The following is a 17,176-nucleotide window of genomic DNA, read 5'->3' on the forward strand; positions in this document are numbered from 1 at the left end:
AGAAATGTAAGTATGATTAAAGAGAGAAGTCATTTTAGCAGCATTTACATCTTTACAAAGCGGGGGGGAATTATTTGAAATTATTTTCCTCAAATTTCTGTTATGATTCAGTTCTTCCAGGTGTTTTTGTTTGTTTGCTTGTTTGTTTTGTTTTTAAAGTGGGATGAGGAGAAGTAATTTGTGGGATTGTGGTCTCAACACTTGCTGAGTGATAATAATTGAAAAAGTTAATATGTCCTGTATAGTTGGGAAAAAGTGACACTAAACAGCAGTAACACTAGTGGCTGCTTTAAAAGCATTGTGTTTTTGGGAACAATTTCTTCCATATTTATTTATAAGCTTCATGATTGTCTCAGGTATATTGTGCACATAGTGACCATTGGTTCACAGGAACTTGTTAAGTTGCAATAAATGCATTTTGTATTTTACCTCTTGAGGTCCTGCATCTGAGCCACTGTCCCTGCCAGAATGTTGTTAACATGCATGGTGTATTTTCTTCCTCTTTTGCAGTCTCTGCTGGTGACAGTCAGAACTGCTCATGTGATTTTACGGTAAGCAGTTTGTGTTTTATAGGATGGGTGTTTAGGATGGTGGTGCATACAGCATGTTGGTGTAAGAGCTGCATGTAATTACCTCATTGAGGTGCAAATGCATGTTTGGAGATTGAGAGCAGCCCTGAGGAGAGACTTGGGGTGTTGGTGGATGAGAAGCTTGGCATAGCCCAGTAATGTGTGCTTGCAGCTCAGGGAGCTCAACCACATCCTGCTCTGCATCCCCACAGTGTGGGCAGCAGGTCAAGGGAGGGGGTTCTGCTCCTCTGCTCTGTTCTGCTGACACTCCACTGGATGCTGCATCCAGCTCTGAGGCCCCCAGCATGGGAAGGATGTGGAGCTGCTGGAGTGAGTCTAGAAGAGTCCTTAGAGATTTTCAGAGGAATGGAGCACCTGCTGTGGAGACAGGCTGAGAGCTGGGGTTGTTCAGTCTGGAGAAGAGAAGGCTCTGGTGAAACCTTAGAGCCCCTTCCAGTACCTAAAGGGCACCAAGAGAGCTGGAGAGGGACTTTGGAAAAGGGCATGGTGTGAGGAAATGACTTCAAACTGACTGAAGACAGGGTTAAATTAGATACTAGGAGAAAAGTCTTCTCTGTGGGATTGGTGAGTCACTGGCACAGTGAGTGGTTGCCCAGAGAAGCTGTGGATGCCCCATCCTGGAAGTGGTCATGGCCTGATTGCATGAGGCAGCCAGAGGGATTGGAAAGAGATGTTCTTCAAGATTCCTTCAAACCCAAACCATTACAAGATTCTGTGAGATGAGCAAAGGTGGTTAGCTTTAGCCTGTGCTGGTTTTAAGAACAGGTTTTTACAATTGAATTTTCTTTTTTTTTTTTTTTTTTTTTTTCCTTTGAGTAATGTTCGTGTCTTATCCTGAAGCCTTTATTTGAATAAAAGATTGTACTGGTGTTTAAGTAGTTACAAGAACATAAACAGTTGGTAGATATGTTGGATAGTACAAAGGATTAAATACATGTAGAAGCATTTAAAGAATTATTTTTTCAGACAGAAATGCATTTTAGGAGTGCTTTTTAGAGATGGGGGTTGAAATGCATGGATAGCTTTAGTGAGTGGTGATAGCTTGAGGCATGGATTAAAGTGGATGTGTGCTGCTGGATGAGACTGATAGATGCTACTTAATGTCATTGTACAGGGTTTGTTTTAAGGCCTTGGTCTCTTGAAGGTTTGATTTGAAAATGCCACGTGCATGGGTACCTGGTGTGTAACACAGGAGCCTCTTTGTGTAGGTCACTGTCAGCATTTCAGGTCTGACACTGAGCTCTAATGACTCACCTAAGAAACACTTCACGTGCTGAAAAATATGTAGTTACTATAATCCTGAGACTGACTTTCAGTACAGGGAGTAGTTTTTAGTAAATGCTGCATCTTGTCTATCAGCTGGCAGTGTCTGTAGTGTCAATGCTTAACTCACACTGACTGCTTTTTGCTTTTTTAACATGTTGCTATTTGAAACCAGTAGCATTTTAAGAAGTCCCCCTTTAGTGATCACAGACTGTGGGCACAGAGCCTCAGAAGGGCAAAGAATCCATGTCCAGAAGTTTTTTGAAAAATGGACAAAATAATTTGAATTACAGAGATGCTATGTAACAAAAAAAAAGAGAATAATGTTACTTTCCTCACTCTTGCAGATATGTAGTTCATCTCTGGGATCTCAACCATGAAGGAACGTGGGAGGGCAAAGGCACTTATGTCTACTACACAGATTTTGTCATGGAGCTAACCTTGCTTTCCCTGGACTTGATGCATCATATTCATATGCTGGTATGAAATACTGGACATAATGCTGAACAAATTGACTGGCTTTAAAACAAAGGGTATTGGGTATACATATTTTTTATCTTTTTTTACTTTGCTTATTTTAGAAACCAGTTAGTATAGAGAAGTTACTTATATAGCGATGAAAATATAGATGGGGCATTCTGTTATTCTTTCTGCCTGTGCAGTTGAAGTAATCACAAATAACTTTGTTAAGGAGTATTAACAATTGTATGTAATCATCTGTTTGGTAGGTGTTTAATTAGCTTTTTTTATTGAGTAATATCAGACTGAATTATTTTCGTTGGCAGCAGGGGATGCTAAGGGGATGCTCAGTTTGCCCTCATTGTAAATGCTGTGCTGCCAAAGTTGTGTGTGAAGAGGTAATGAGTGGTAGTACCTTTGAACACACGTGCTTGGTCTGAATGGACCCAACAAAAGAGAAATTCTTCAGGCTGGTTCCTCAATTTCTTTGTTCCTCCTGGTGCTTGTTTCTGACCTCTGCTCTGTTGCTGTCCCCAAGCTGTTTGGCAATATCTGGCTGTCCATGGCCAGCCTGGTGATCTTCATGCAGCTGCGCTACCTGTTCCACGAGGTGCAGCGGCGAATTCGGCGGCACAAAAACTACCTGCGTGTGGTTGGGAACATGGAAGCCAGGTGAGCCCTCACTCACTCTGCAGTCTCCGTGTAGATCTAGTAGAGAGGATCCTGAGAAAGCAGCTGGGATTCTTTTGTGTTCCTTTGATACACAGTGGCCTGATGTAAGCTGGACAGATGCAATGTTGCAAGCCTGACCCTTAAATTACTACGCTTAGAGTGTGTTTTCACTCATTTTGTTTGTTATTGGGGAGACTCTGGTTGTAACAGATGTGTAGGACTGACTTGTATAATGGCAGTATTACTGGTAATGTATAAAGTGGCAAAAAGTGAACTCCCTTGTCCAGTATTTCCTCTGTGTTCTTTTGCATACTACCTTAGTGGAATGACAGAAGCTCTGAAGAGCTCTGCCTGTTTTAGCTGTCAAATACTGGTTTTGGCTGTGATAGAAATCTATGCTTTTAATTCCATTAGGCCATACTATTAACTTATTGACTGAAATGAAATCAAAATATTAATTAAAACCTACCTAACTTTACCTGTGTATTTACTAAACCTGAAGCCAGCTCTAAAACTCTACCTAAAGAGGAGCTGAGACCACCTTGGCGGTACTTTAGTCCATTCCCTTGTAGTGAGGTAACATGGAAAAATTGGGAGGCCTGCTAAAACCTGGTATTATAACAGATAGTATTGCATTTCTGACCCAATATTTTCAAAATTCAGCTATGCTCTTAAAACTTTTAAGAGCCATGGGGAGTTTTACTCTTTCTGTACTTCACTGTACTGTTTTAATTTTGGGCCTCTGTGAATTTAATTAATTCTGATTCCTGCTGCTGTAGTCCAGGTGGAGAAGACTGGCTTGTCTAGAAATTCCTAAGGCTTTTTTTTTTTTCTTTTTTTTTTTTTTTTTGAGAAGTCATTTAATGGCTGTGATGTCACTTTAAGTGCTTCATAATAAAGTTCATCCACAATGCATTGTTTCTTTCCAGTAAGATGCAGCCACTGAACCCCTTTGAGCTGCTCACAAAGCTGTTTGAGTTGCATGTGTCACAGACTTGTTTGAATGACCTGATGTGTTTTGGTCATTCTGATTGTGCTGGAAGAACCACATTCTAACTTCCTTCTGAAGCTGCTATTGGCAGCTGCCTTTATGTGCTTGTTCTTCAGGTATATTCCACACCAGCAGTGCTGTGGAATGTTGCTACACTACTCATTTCTATATTGTTGTGTATATGGATACTGTGTAGTAACTGCTTATGTGGCACTGTAGCTTAAAAAAACAAGGGAGAAAAGACAAATGGGAAAGGCAAAATCTGAGGCCAAAATTAGTCACCATAAAAGCTTATGATCCCAAAGAGATAGCTTAATGGGTACAGCTATTAAAACTCATTTAGAAAAATGACATAAACCAAATCTATACAGATTATAATTTAAGGATTTCAACAAAATGATCATATAATTGTCTCTTGGAAGGTACTGAGTCAAAGCTTTTTGCAATTAGGATATATGAGGAGATGTGCAAAAAAAAAAACTGTCTGCAAAAGGTATCAGTGTGTGTGTTCCTTTGCAGTGCAGTCTGAAAAAAAACAAATTAAAAAAATAACAAATCTGTTTGCAGAATGAAAAGTTAACATGGAGAGTAAGGTTTTCTCATGCTGGATTCTCTAGAGAGGCCATGCTGAGCTTGTGTAGTCATTCCCTCTGTCTCTTCCTGTTTCTTGTTCATAGGTTTGCAGTTGCAACACCAGAGGAGCTGGCAGTGAACAATGATGACTGTGCCATTTGCTGGGACTCCATGCAATCAGCACGCAAACTCCCTTGTGGCCACCTCTTCCACAAGTAGGTGTCAGGCTGGAGAGGCTGCACCCAGCTGAAAGGGGAGGGATAGGTGGGCATGGCTGAAATTCACAGTGGGATGACAAGTAACAAACTACCAGCAGAGCTGTTGGGTGATTGCTGCCTGGGTCATCTTGGTCTGCTTCTGATAACAAAGTACAATCTTTTTCACTCCAGTTATTTTCATGTTTGAGTTGTTCTACCTGGTGCACTTCTTTTCCTCCAAATTAAGAGTGTGCACCTTGTCAGCTAGTGGGTAACTAGTGCTGAGGTTCTCAAACACAGATTGGTAGATTTGTTTGTGGAGGTTGTGTTGATTTCCAGGTGAAGAAGAAAAATTTGAGCTGGATCCTTAAATACTTTACAGGTATCAGCTTTTAGGAGAGAACAGGGAGTATTTTTATATAGTGCATCCTCACATGGTGGTGAGTCCCCCAGGACAGTTGTGGAGGCCAGGTCTGAATCTGTGGTTTCAAGGGGCAATGAGTCCAACAGGGCTGTAAAAGGGTTTAACCAAATCAGCAGAAATGGTCCCTGAGCAGCTGGTAGTTAGAACTGGGAGACTTCTGGCCAAAGAGCCTCTCTATAAACTGCTTCTTATACTCATTCAGTAGTGAATAGTAGCAGATGCTTGTGGACATAGTGTGCTGAGCTGGATGTGACTTCCCTTGGATCTCTTGTAGCAGTGAGTGCATGCCTGTGCTTAAATATGAAATGAGAAACAGGGATTGAAGCAGGCATTTCTGGAGTGTGATGAATATGCAGGTCAGTTAAATTGTCCCTGTGGTATTACTTTCTGTAAATAGCTTTTTGCTTTTCTGGTAACTGTCAAACCAGAGGTTGTAATCTGTGTGCTAATTTGTTGTTATTTATGACAAACCTTGCCATAAATATTTATCTGTGTTCCAAGAAGTCTCTAATGAGATAATGTGCCTCCATAGCAGAAACTCCTTTTCCAGTGCTACTGAATCATGTTAATATTTAATCACCTGCTGAGCACTTGAGAAGCCCAGGGTCTTCTCTTCAGAAAGACATTTTCTCTGTTTAAAAGGATCCTTTTGTATTTTTTTCTGGAGCAATGACAGTTCAGAAGCAAGTTACACTCCTTGGAGCTTTTAGGGAGGGAACATGTTACAGTGGATAGCTTGCATATAAAACCAGATGTAACTAATAACCTATTTACAACCTGAGAGTGGTTTCTCTCCTCATAAAAGCCTGGTGATTTTGTCAACAGGCTGAACACTGTGTCCATTCTCAATTAAAAGGGTTTTTTTTCCCCACCAGTTATTTGGAGGGTAGGAGAAGGTGGCAGGGAAGATTTATGCTGCGGAGATCAACCTTGTGCCCAAATATTAAGGCAATTTAATGCCAGTTGGTGTCTGAATCTTTTAGGCATGTTGAAATCCTCTCCTTTACCTTCTAGGAAGCAGGCATTTTCAGGAATTGTTGCTCTGAAAGGTTTCCAGCCTTGACCTGCTGTTTGCCCTCCTCCTGCTGAGGTGCTGTGGGTGAGCAAGCCCTTCTGCCTGTATGGCACAAAATGGGTGTGACCACAGCTGGCTTTTTGGGCCTGGTGCTGGTGCAGCTGACACAAGGCTGTGCCCATTCCAGCATCTTGGCTGCTGAACTGTTGAGGAGCAGCAGCATGGTGGCAGCTTGGGAAACTCCTGGTGTTTCCCAGGTGATCTTTGGAGTACAGCTCCAGCAGAGGTTTGAGTTTGCTGTGGGCAGGGTGGTTTTCCTGTGGTCAGGGAGGTGATTTTGGACAGCACTGCCAGTGCCAGCATGCTGGTTCTGCTGGTGACCAAGGGAGTGAAAAGTGGCAGATTTTTACTGTAGTGCTTTGGTTGTTTTTGGGAAACCCATCACTGTGTATGTCTCCATTGCAATATGATGGAAAGCACTTTGTCAAAAGTTTCAGGAACTGGATAGAATGCCTGTATCCTTGACTTCACTCTAGTCCTGCAGTTAGAGCTTTTCCCTTACTCTGTCAACCCAAATCTGTGATCTGTGCCTTCATTTTGTTTACAAATACACAATTTTGGGAACAAGTTTATTTGATCTTTTTGGATGTCTTTACCTTTCTAAAGTGTTTCAAGAACTTCTGGGAAAAAACCCACCCTGCAAATGTGAAGTATGTGTTATAATATTGAGAAGTGTTCAGCCCTGTGAAATTAAGTTTTTCCACACTGAAAATTAGGTTTAATTTGAACAAATACTGCAAGTGGGTCATATCAGCATGAATCAAAAAGCATGCACTGCTTTGAGTGTTTCAAGCTGCATTTCAAACACTTCCCACTTTCTGCAGGGCAGAAACTTTCAGAATTAAGGAAGGATTGTAATGGCACAGAATTGTTAGTATTAATATATCTGTTTAGAGAGTTCCTAGAGTGGTACTGACTTCTGTGGTTTGGGTATTGGTATTTTGAAAAGCTATTTGAAAACACTGGAGGTACTATTGCCTCATCACAGGCAGAACTGCTATGGAAATGTGTCAGGATACATTAACTATGTGTCCAGTTGGTTTTTACCTTTTTCACTTGGGAATGGTGAGAGAAAAGAACTGGTTTCTTTTCCCTTCAGGCAAAACTTACTTGTTCTGAGCTAGAAGGACAGCAAGCTTGGAGAGTGGTTTAAGCTTGTGATAAATCTACATGCATGTTTATAGAAAGTGAACACTTGAGTATTTTCATTTGAAAGAGATAGGAAACCTATGCCAGAGTCATCAGGAGCTCATTCAGGGTATCTCTGAGCAGTCCATGTGTTGTTTGATGTTGTGTACAGAATATGCTGCAGCTGCTTGATGTACTGGTGATAGTGATCTCTTGGAAAAACACTGCAAGCTCACCACAGTGTTACTGTTTTCCTGTCAGCTCGTGCCTGCGGTCCTGGCTGGAACAAGACACATCTTGCCCCACCTGCAGAATGTCTCTTAATATCACTGACAGCCATCAGGTGAGGGAGGATCACCAAAGGGAGAATCTGGATGAGAACCTGGTCCCTGTGGCAGCAGCAGAAGGCAGACCACGCCTGAACCAGCACAATCACTTCTTCCACTTCGACGGTGAGCTGAGCACATTTGACATTTGCTGCTGATGCCTAAGTAAACAAAAGGGGAGCAGCCTTCTGTAGAAGGGAATTCTCTCTGTGCTTCAGCTGAAACTCAAACCATGCTCTGCTTGTGTTTGTCAAACACTACTGTGTTTCTGATGGGTTTTTTTGCAAGAGCTCAGATGCATCTCTGAGGTTTCCCAGAACTGTGGAGATTTCTTGAAAGATTTTGTACAAGTGCTCCCTTTTCTTGGATTAGTTGTGGTCAGCAGCTTCAATTCCTGCCATTTATTAATTGTCTGTCATGTTGACAAGCAGAATGGGAAATTCCTGTGTCTTTTTTTGTTACCATGTGGTGGTTAATCAATAACAGTCAAAGAGGGAAAAAAAAAGCTCTCTGGGGCAGTCTAAAAGTCAGTCTTTCCCCTATCCCCTAGTTAATGTGTGGTTGTCAAAAGTCCATTTGCTACTCAGTTCACATAACACTTGCAGTGCTTGGTTAGGTGCAGAAGATTAGTCTCAGAAGGAATCATGTAGCCACAACAGTTTAAAATTTTTGGATTTTTCTAGTAGTGTGTTGTAAGTACTCTCAAAGCAGATGTGATTCCAGACCACAATAAGTTCTGTGTATGGAGACAACTTGTTTTGAAAAATGAATTTATGTCATTTGTCTTCCAGATTTTTTTAGAGTTTTGGTATTGGTGTGTGCTGGTCTTAAAGAGTTTCTCAGATTTTGATGGCAGTCTTGGTGTTTCTCAGATAATTTCAGTACTGCAAATAGTCAGCTTTGAGCTTGGCCCTTGTTGACCTTCCATGAAGCAGTTGAGATGCTGCAAACTTACACAGTGACCTGTTCCTCATCTGTGCTTGTTTTGAAATCTTTGGAAATTGTGGGGGGAGAATAATGGGCAGAGAAGGGTCAGACAATTTCTAGGTACATGGAGACTGGCTGATAGCTTCTGCATGGCTTCACTGCTGGGGTGCTTTAGGTCTCCAAAGGACATTTATATTTAGAAACACACTGTGTTTTTGATGGCTGTCTTCCCCAGTGCTCTCCAGTGACTTGGAGACCTGCAGAATTACCATGGAGATGGAAGGAGAAGTGGCATAGCCTGTGTTTATTTAAGTGGCAGCACAGAAGGAGGAGGGAGCCACCCATGTACCCTACTCTGTTGAGCTGAAGCACACAATTGCAGCAGTCACTTTGTTCAGTTACTCTGTGTCCCTTTGAAGTAGTATTTCTCAGTAATGACCCATTTTGGGCTTAGATTCAGATTGCTTAGAAGCTGTCCTGTTTTTGTAAAATTGCTGGATTTATTCATATATTCCAGAACTGAATTTGACTCTGGATTATTTTAATTTTCACTTTAATAGGATAATTAAAGAAACAAAACATGGATGTGCTACTTCCTTGATAATTTTCCAGCCCCCAGATTGTTAAATCACTATGGCAGTGTGTCTAGCCATCTCCATGACTGGGAGACCTTAGGGATAGATTGCACTGCAGAACTCCCTGCACTTACCTTGTGGAATATGAAGATTTATGTTAAATACATATAAGAAATACTTGGCCTGGTGAGATTCTCCTGCTCTGTCTTGACTTTCTTGGTGGTTTCTTTCTCCCAGGCTCCCGCATTGCCAGCTGGCTGCCCAGTTTTTCTGTGGAAGTGATGCACACCACCAACATCCTCGGAATTGCACAAGCCAGCAACTCCCAGCTCAATGTTATGGTAAGACTGCACCTCAGCCTTCCTGTTTGTGCTGTGTAGGGGAAAGGGTTACATGAAAATGGAGAACATAAAGCAGCAGGAAGGGAAAACAGTGGTTAGACACTAGATGAAAGCTGTTTTGAGTGAGAGAAGCTTTACTTCAATGAAGTTAGGGCTATATTTGGTTTCAAATGCACCAGCATAAAAGAACAGGTCTGGAGGTAAGTGAATGAGGAAGAAGAATGACATGTACTTCCTGGGTAGATGGGTAGACTTTTTCTCAGCTTGCTTAGTGCAAATTCTTTAGCTCTTTTTCAGTACTACATGACAACTTGCAGCACCAAAGGATGTGAGTCTGTAACCAGAGAATTTAGCTGTTGGTCAAATAGTAACTGATCAAACCATTCTATAGCTTTTGGGGTTTTTAAAATTTTTTAATAGCACTCAAATTCAAGATAGCAATTTCAGTGTCTTATCAGTGTGAGGTGGGCTCTCTAGCACCCTCAGCTTTTGCTGATCCATGATGATGATAGAAGTGTAGAGGATGAAATTCCATATTTGTTGAATTCACCCATAAAAACTCTAATGTAGTACAAAAACAAAAGGATGTGGCCTTATGAAATACTTAATTTTTTTAGAGAAGTGCTGTTTCCTCTGAGTTCTTCAAGCTACTGTGTTCTATACCATGGTAATAAATGCTCAGTGAGGTGTCTCATGAAAGTGATGGTATTTTCTGAATATTATGTCTTTTCCATAGCCTATAGTTCTGTTTAAACATCAGCAGGGTAAGGTCACTATTTTTAGGGTGTTTGAGGCAGGGAGGGAGCAGTAAGATCTTGGCAGATGATTTATTAGTTAAATGTGCAGGAACTCTGCATCTGAGGTCAGTTTAATTTTCCTTTTACTGGACACAGTGACACAAATGGGCTTTTGTTAAGGATGAGTAATGGTGTTTTTGGATTGTGTGCTATCAAAAGTACAATGGCAATTTATATTAAAATGTCTGCTTTAATGGAGAACTGGCTAAAGGTTAGCAAATTAAGGTGTTACACATTTCTAATAGAAAATAAGTGATGTTCTCCTATGTGTTACTGAATAAAAACCTAGAGAAGTATTTTGAGGGGAAAGCCAGAGGCTGAAATGCTAAATCAGTTGTTTTGGTCACAGGTTAGTACAAGGGAGGGTTAGGTTTGCAGTAGTTGCTTGTGTTGGAACTCACTGTCAGTTGGTTTTTTGCTTTGTTCTCACAACTCCTTCCATCTTTCTTTTCTTATTGCTGTTCTCATTCCTCTCTGCCCCCCATGACTTTGGGCATTAGTGAAAATAGATGTTTAATATTAAAGGAAATCTAGTTGTTGGACTCTAAAATAGTATTTTTTGTTTTCCCTCTTACCTTTACTTATTTAATTTGGATAATATTTAACTAACTTGAAATTCAATAATAACAGTTCCCTGACAACTCAGTTTAATTTACTTGAATTTTCAGACCCTATTAAACTGGTTTGTAGGGAGGGTAGCTGGAAGGAGTGGGTTATTAAAACTTACTCCACTTGTCTTTATCAGTACTATTTTGGAACCAATATGGCAAAAAGAAAAATTGTTTTTTTCTTCCCAGCATTGATCTAACTTTGGGTCACCCATGAGCTTTGTATAAATCTTTATTTAAAAGGCTGTCATTAGAAGAGGGTGGGGAAGCTTTTGAAACCTTTGTGCATCTACAGGCACTGTTCAGGGCCATGTGGTGTCTCCCTAGGAGCTGCAGTTTTGGTGTTGGCTTCAGTGGAGGCAGCACATTGCCCTGTAAGTCAAAGCCAGAATGGGATTTCTTTCTCTTTTCTTTCTGTCTGTGGGTTTGCATATCATAAGCAGCATTTTGAGCTAGTAATACTTTTAATCTCCTTCTGTTGAGATACTTATCAACTAACTTCTATTTACTGCTGATACTGACTGTATTGCTTTCTCCAGGCCCATCAGATTCAGGAGATGTTCCCTCAGGTTCCTTATCATTTAGTTCTGCAGGATCTGCAGCTAACTCGTTCTGTGGAGATCACCACTGACAACATCCTGGAAGGGCGCATCCAGGTGCCTTTCCCCACACAGGTGAGTCATAAGACTCTGCTTCTAAAATTACTTTCTTATTATAACACTGAGCCTCTTCATAATGAGTGAGGGGAATGAAGCAAGTTAAAGCACTGGTGAATCTTGTTTTCCTTTTGTTTAAATCTCTGTAAATGCAGTGTATTCAGTTATGTACCAAAAATATATTGAAAATATCCTAGCTAGACAAGAGACAAATATTTGCTCAGTTAAAGCAGCTCTTCCCGGTCTCTTTGTGCAGAGCTTTTAGAACATTTCCAGTTGATTGCTCTGCTGACAGATAATTGAATTGTGCCACTTAGGAAGATTTTTTGCAAAGAAAGTCGGCAAAATGATTCCTCGTTCTTAATTAGTGCCAGCAGATTTCAGTAAAGCAGTCTGGGGACAGTGTTTCTGTTAATAAGAATATTGAATTCTGGTTCTGTGCACATCAGATAGCACTGTTATCTGGAGTCTGCGTGTGGGGAAGCAGAGAGAATTCTCCCTCAACACAGAGCATTCTGTTTATTGCTTACTTATCTGTTTCTAAATTGAACACAACGCCTGACATTGCAGCAGGCAGAGTTTGAATGTGTTCAAAGAACTAGGGGTGTTTTGCTGTTCCCCACACTGTATTAAACCTGTGATGTTTGCATTTCAGCGTGCAGATAGCATTAGGCCTGCATTGAACAACTCTGTGGAAAGGCACAGTACTGATCAGGAGGATACTGGAACTGTCACACAGGTAAATTGGCATGAAAATGGGCAAAAAGCACAATTAGAAACTGCATGGACTGGTAGGTGCCTTTGGTTCTGTACCAGGTCAGGTTGGTGGCAGCCCTTCCTTGCATTTCACATCAGAGCTAACACAGTCAGGCAGATAAATCAGATATTAATATAGTGCCCCTGTAGAGGATTATCTGTCTGCTTTTCTTTTTCTTCCTTGAGGGAAAGTGCTCTCAAATGGTACAAAGAACAGAAGACCATCATGTCTCTTTTCATGTCTGGTCTGTCCATGCCTGTCTATGGAATATGAAGAGCAGGGTGCTTTGCTCTTCCCCTTTCTCTTCTCATTCCCATTCTGTACATCTCCAAACACTTCCATTAAAAGGAGGAGTATTTCTTTTCTGAGTATAAGGAATTCTTTTGTTCTGGAGGAAGCACTTTAGGACATGGGGAGCTTTGGTGGGAATGAAGCAAGATATGAACCAGACCAAGAGATAACAGCCCTTCTATATACAAAGCACAATAATGGGTTTTACTGTTCTTTGCTAAGATCTTTACTGAACAGCATGTGCTAGCTAAAGTGTGGCAGGGAAAAAAAATTACCCTGTGAGTAGAGTAAGATCTCATTTCACTTTTGTTTTCCCTGACTGTAATAGTGACATCCTGAGGGTTTCTGTTTTATAAATCTCCCTTTCTGCTGGCTGAATGAATCTGTGAGGTGTGTTTCTCTGCAGCTTTTAGTGACCTGAATAATCAACCTGTTACTACCTGGAATTCAACTGTGGCAGTTCCCTTGTTAGCAGGTTACAAGACAAAAGACCCTTTGGTTTGGACTGATTATGCAGTTGAGGCTGAGGAAGAGGTGGTAGTGATGGTATTTTAGTAGATATTTGGTGAGACCCTGGGGTAGCAGCTACAGAACTGCAGGAATTAAAATCTTGGTGTAGACTTCTGGGTTTTTCTGAAGATTTTGGAGGCATTTGCCCTGCTCTTTAATGAGAGAGGTATCTAACTAGTTATCCTTAGCTTGATTCTGATTTCAAATCCAATTTTGAATGACTGTGTTGCTGTTCACCTTTCTTCCCTCCTGGCACTGCCTGTATTTCTGTCTTTCCTTCTACAGAACCTTGAAAACCTAGAAGTAGTGTCCACACATCACAGCACTGAGCACATGCTCTCAAATAGAGATGCCTTTTTGCTTTGCAGTGCCTCTGAGCTCTGCTCAGATGATGTGTTCTGGCTGGAGCAAATGGTGGTTTGGATGGAGAATCTGTTTTTACCATGTAGGATAGCACAGAGATGACCTGGAGACAGTGGAACACTTGTGAATATCCTGTAGTTTAGTTGAGCTGCAGGTGGCTACTTGTGGGGGATGAACTGGTGGCCTCTGTGAGGGTTTTCCTGGGTGGGTACATACTGTGCCAAAGGGGAATCATAGGCAAGAGCTGAAGTGGGAGACTGAGAGTGCCATGCATAGAGAGGAATGTGTGCTGGGTAGTGCTGTGGAAGCTGGAAGGGGCTGGTGTCCTCTTCCTGCCTCAGAAATACTTTGTGCATTTAGTGTTAGGCTACCTTTGGACAAACTGCTCACTCTCTTACAGAACTCAGAGTTCTACCACGGAGTCTTACTAAACTCCTTGCCTGTTGAGAGTCCTTCTGTTGTGGAGAGGAGCCTTGGGAGCCTCTGGCTCTAAGGAACTCCTGTCACTTTGGCGTCCCCTTGATTTTGATTTTAATTGTAACCAAATACCTGGTGTATCTCTTTCTGCTTGCCAGAAGAATCTGATGCTGTAGTCAGCCAAAGGCTTGTCTGTGAGAAAAGGGCAAGCAGCAAACAAGCTACTTCAGCAGGGTTCACTGGAGTTGTGAGAAGCTTTTTAAAGGCAAGTGGGAATGGACATAAGAAGCTGCCATCATCTCCTCTGAGTATGACCTGAATTTCTATATTGATAAGATAGACCTTGACACCTTATGACAGTGTCTGAGAGAGACCTTGGAAACTCCAATTCATTTGTGCTGTACCCTTAGAGTAAATTTTACAAGCAATCGTCCTTATTTTTTTGTCGTTGTTTTGGTTTTGTTTTTGGTTTTGGTTTTTTGTTTTTTTTTTTTTTTCAGCATACCCGCTGGGAATCATTGGAGATCTCCAACAGCAACTGGAGATAACAACAACCTATCAGTTCTGCTTGTTGGAAACAACACTTCTTAGGGCAGCTAAGCTGCTCAAATAAAAGAACCCTTCTTAATGAGTAGTTTTGGTTTTCCTAGTGCCTTATGTAATATTATGACTTCATTCTACTTAGAGTTCAAAGGTCTTAAGATAGAGATAATGACTGGGGTTTTTTTCCCTAGTTGTAGCTTGTGGTTTTGGAGAGTAAGTGCTGATATAATGTAATGGTAGTTGAGAGGCATCTCTGAGCACCATCATGGTATAAATCTTGTTACAGGTTTGTGAGATAATGCTCTAAATACTGACAGCCTCTGTCAGTCCTGGTCTGTACCCATAGTGAGACCCTGTGTCTGCTTCACTCCAGCTGTGCATTGGAATGCTGATGCTTCCAGTGATGTGCATAATGCTCTGCCTCCTCTCCATTCCTATACCTTGTTTAAGTACTGGTTGGCTATTTAGAGACACTTCTGAGGCATCCCATGGCTTTCATGAAACTTTTTCTCTTGGAGCCTGAAAGAGGAATAGTTTCTGTAGTACAGAGGCTTCAGCGTCTGTGTTCTGCTGCATTACTGAGGCTTGTCATAACCTTTGCTGCAATTAGCTGTGATAGTTTTGTCTCTAAAACCTCCTTGGTAACTATTCTGTGCTCAGATAGAGGATTGGACACTGGATATTGATTTTTGAATCTTTGTAACCTTATGAAAAACTCCCAGACATTAGGTAAGCCATCTTCTGATACAAGTGACCCAGGGGGGAAAAAAATGAGTGATCTTGTCTGAACATTGATTGCAGTAAGTGGCCTCCTCACTGCTTCCCCCAGCAGAGCTTCCCTTTTCTCTGCCCACCTCTGTGGTATTTGGAAGCAGCAGCTGAGCTGCTCTGTACCTGTTCCAGTGGGTCTGCCAAGGTCATCTTGGCCCCAAATACAATCCATTGGATCATTCTGTGGGTGTCTCCCTCCCTGCTCAGGGATGTGGCAGTGCTTTGAGGCAGTCCAGTGGTGCCCCTGTGTTATCCCAGCGCATTTGTTTTTGTACTGGAGCACTTTGGTGAATGCAGCACTGGTGTTTTTGCTAAGAGAGGCTGAACACCCATACTTGTGTTTGAGGTTGCAGTGTCTGTACTGTGCTGACTTGGGCTCTGGGATTCCTGCTTGGCTCACCTCCCTAATGGGAAGTGACATTTGTCTTGGTGTTTGCTCTCTGGAGGCATTGTGGCGGGGAGATGGCGTTACTGGCCTGTCTCTAGGGCTTTGGGATGACTCAACTTGTTTTGCACATCAGCTCTCTAAACCTGAGTGCTGTGCTGTGATGCTGCCACATCCAGGCCTTTGGGACTGGAGCAGCAATCCCATGGAATCAGCAGCTCTGCCAAAGGCCCCAGACCAGGCAGTAGGAGCTGCCTTGGCCAGTACTTCCTTAGAGCATCCCACTGGCTCGAGTCATCCTCTGGGGTACCAAGTGATGGCTGCACCCTTCAGCCCTTCACTGAGGTGATTTGTTCCTTGGCTCTTGCTGTGGTTGTGTGTGGTGGGCTGATCTGATCCTGTGTGGCAGGGTGTGATCAGGATGTGCTGCACCTCTGCTGCTGAGCCCAGCGCCATCGTCCATCAGCTCAGTTCTGGGTTAGTGTTGTCAGATGGCTGTCAGGGGGGAGAGCTGCCATGTGGGGGCTGCCAGCTCCTCTCTTGGCACACTATGCTCAGGACAGTTGCCAGCCTTGCTCCAGCCCTCTAAACCAGGATAATTTGGGTGCTGCAGAACCCAGTGAACCAAAGCCTCATAAATTGCCTTCTTGAGCACAAATAATCTTTGCAAATACTTTATTCTTTCCTTAGTATGTGGATTTCTGCTTTTTTCAACTCTTTACTGTTGCATCACTTATCAAGTCAGCTGCAGAATCTGACTTTCAAATGTCCCATTTTCAGAGAGCATTAATTATGAGTAATTAATGTTTGTCTTTGACATTACTTTCAAACATGGCATGAAAGATACAGCGTTATAGGATACAGGATCTTTGAGCATGGTTTGAAATAGCTTTGTTCTGTTTTTTGGCTGGGGTTTTCAAAGGAACCCAAGGGAATTGGATATACAGCAGGTGAAATTCTGGTTCTTCCAGTGCCTCAGAAAATGACAATTCTTTGTAGCTTGTTGTTTTGATGCAAATAAGCCCAAATTTTGCAAAGATGTATGCCTTATTTACTTTTCTCTTAGACTGAGAGAGTGCCACTTGAACTGAATTCCAGACTGGAAGAGATGGTGGAATTCAACGAAATGGAAGCAGAACCTAATGAAGCAGAAGATTTTGAGGCCAGGGGGAGTCGCTTTTCCAAGTCAGCCGACGAAAGGCAGCGAATGTTGGTTCAGCGGAAGGAGGACTTGTTGCAGCAAGCTCGAAAGTATGTTCCTTCCTAAAACTCCAGCCTGGCCACTCAGGTGGGGTCCCCAGAAGGGCTTTCAAGTGGATTTGGACCACTGGGTTGATGTGAAAAGCAGTGAGAGGAAATGAATACATCTGCCACAGCAGGCTCAGGATGCTGTTTGACACTGCTAAAGCCAACTCTGAAACAGTGCCATGTGTCCCAGCATGCACACAGCTTCCTGTGCACTTCATCCAGAGCTCTTGCAAATCAAAGGCTCATTTTCCCAGCTTCAGTGGCTTTAGTCTAAGAATGTACTGAGAAC

At 42.1% G+C, this 17,176-nt stretch overlaps 1 protein-coding gene and 1 long non-coding RNA gene across 2 annotated transcripts in view; one reads left to right on the forward strand and one right to left on the reverse strand.

Annotated features, from left to right (window-relative positions):
* The window catches only part of AMFR (autocrine motility factor receptor), a 28,400-nt gene that overhangs the window by 8,583 nt on the left and 2,641 nt on the right, over nucleotides 1–17,176 (forward strand). Inside the window, exons 5-13 of the mRNA XM_079315780.1 lie at nucleotides 511–551; nucleotides 2,201–2,333; nucleotides 2,851–2,984; nucleotides 4,653–4,763; nucleotides 7,634–7,824; nucleotides 9,438–9,541; nucleotides 11,486–11,620; nucleotides 12,258–12,341; nucleotides 16,706–16,890. Of these exons, the coding sequence (XP_079171906.1) occupies nucleotides 511–551; nucleotides 2,201–2,333; nucleotides 2,851–2,984; nucleotides 4,653–4,763; nucleotides 7,634–7,824; nucleotides 9,438–9,541; nucleotides 11,486–11,620; nucleotides 12,258–12,341; nucleotides 16,706–16,890 (1,118 nt within the window). The remainder of the gene's footprint in view (nucleotides 1–510; nucleotides 552–2,200; nucleotides 2,334–2,850; nucleotides 2,985–4,652; nucleotides 4,764–7,633; nucleotides 7,825–9,437; nucleotides 9,542–11,485; nucleotides 11,621–12,257; nucleotides 12,342–16,705; nucleotides 16,891–17,176) is intronic.
* Nucleotides 14,388–16,699, reverse strand: LOC306806758. Its single transcript, XR_013775551.1, has 2 exons — nucleotides 15,363–16,699; nucleotides 14,388–15,295 (listed from the first exon to the last, which is right to left on the reverse strand). It is a non-coding gene; the product is annotated as an uncharacterized lncRNA (long non-coding RNA).

Source organism: Erithacus rubecula, assembly GCF_903797595.1.
Source record: "Erithacus rubecula genome assembly, chromosome: 12".
NCBI classification, from domain to species: Eukaryota; Metazoa; Chordata; class Aves; order Passeriformes; family Muscicapidae; genus Erithacus; species Erithacus rubecula.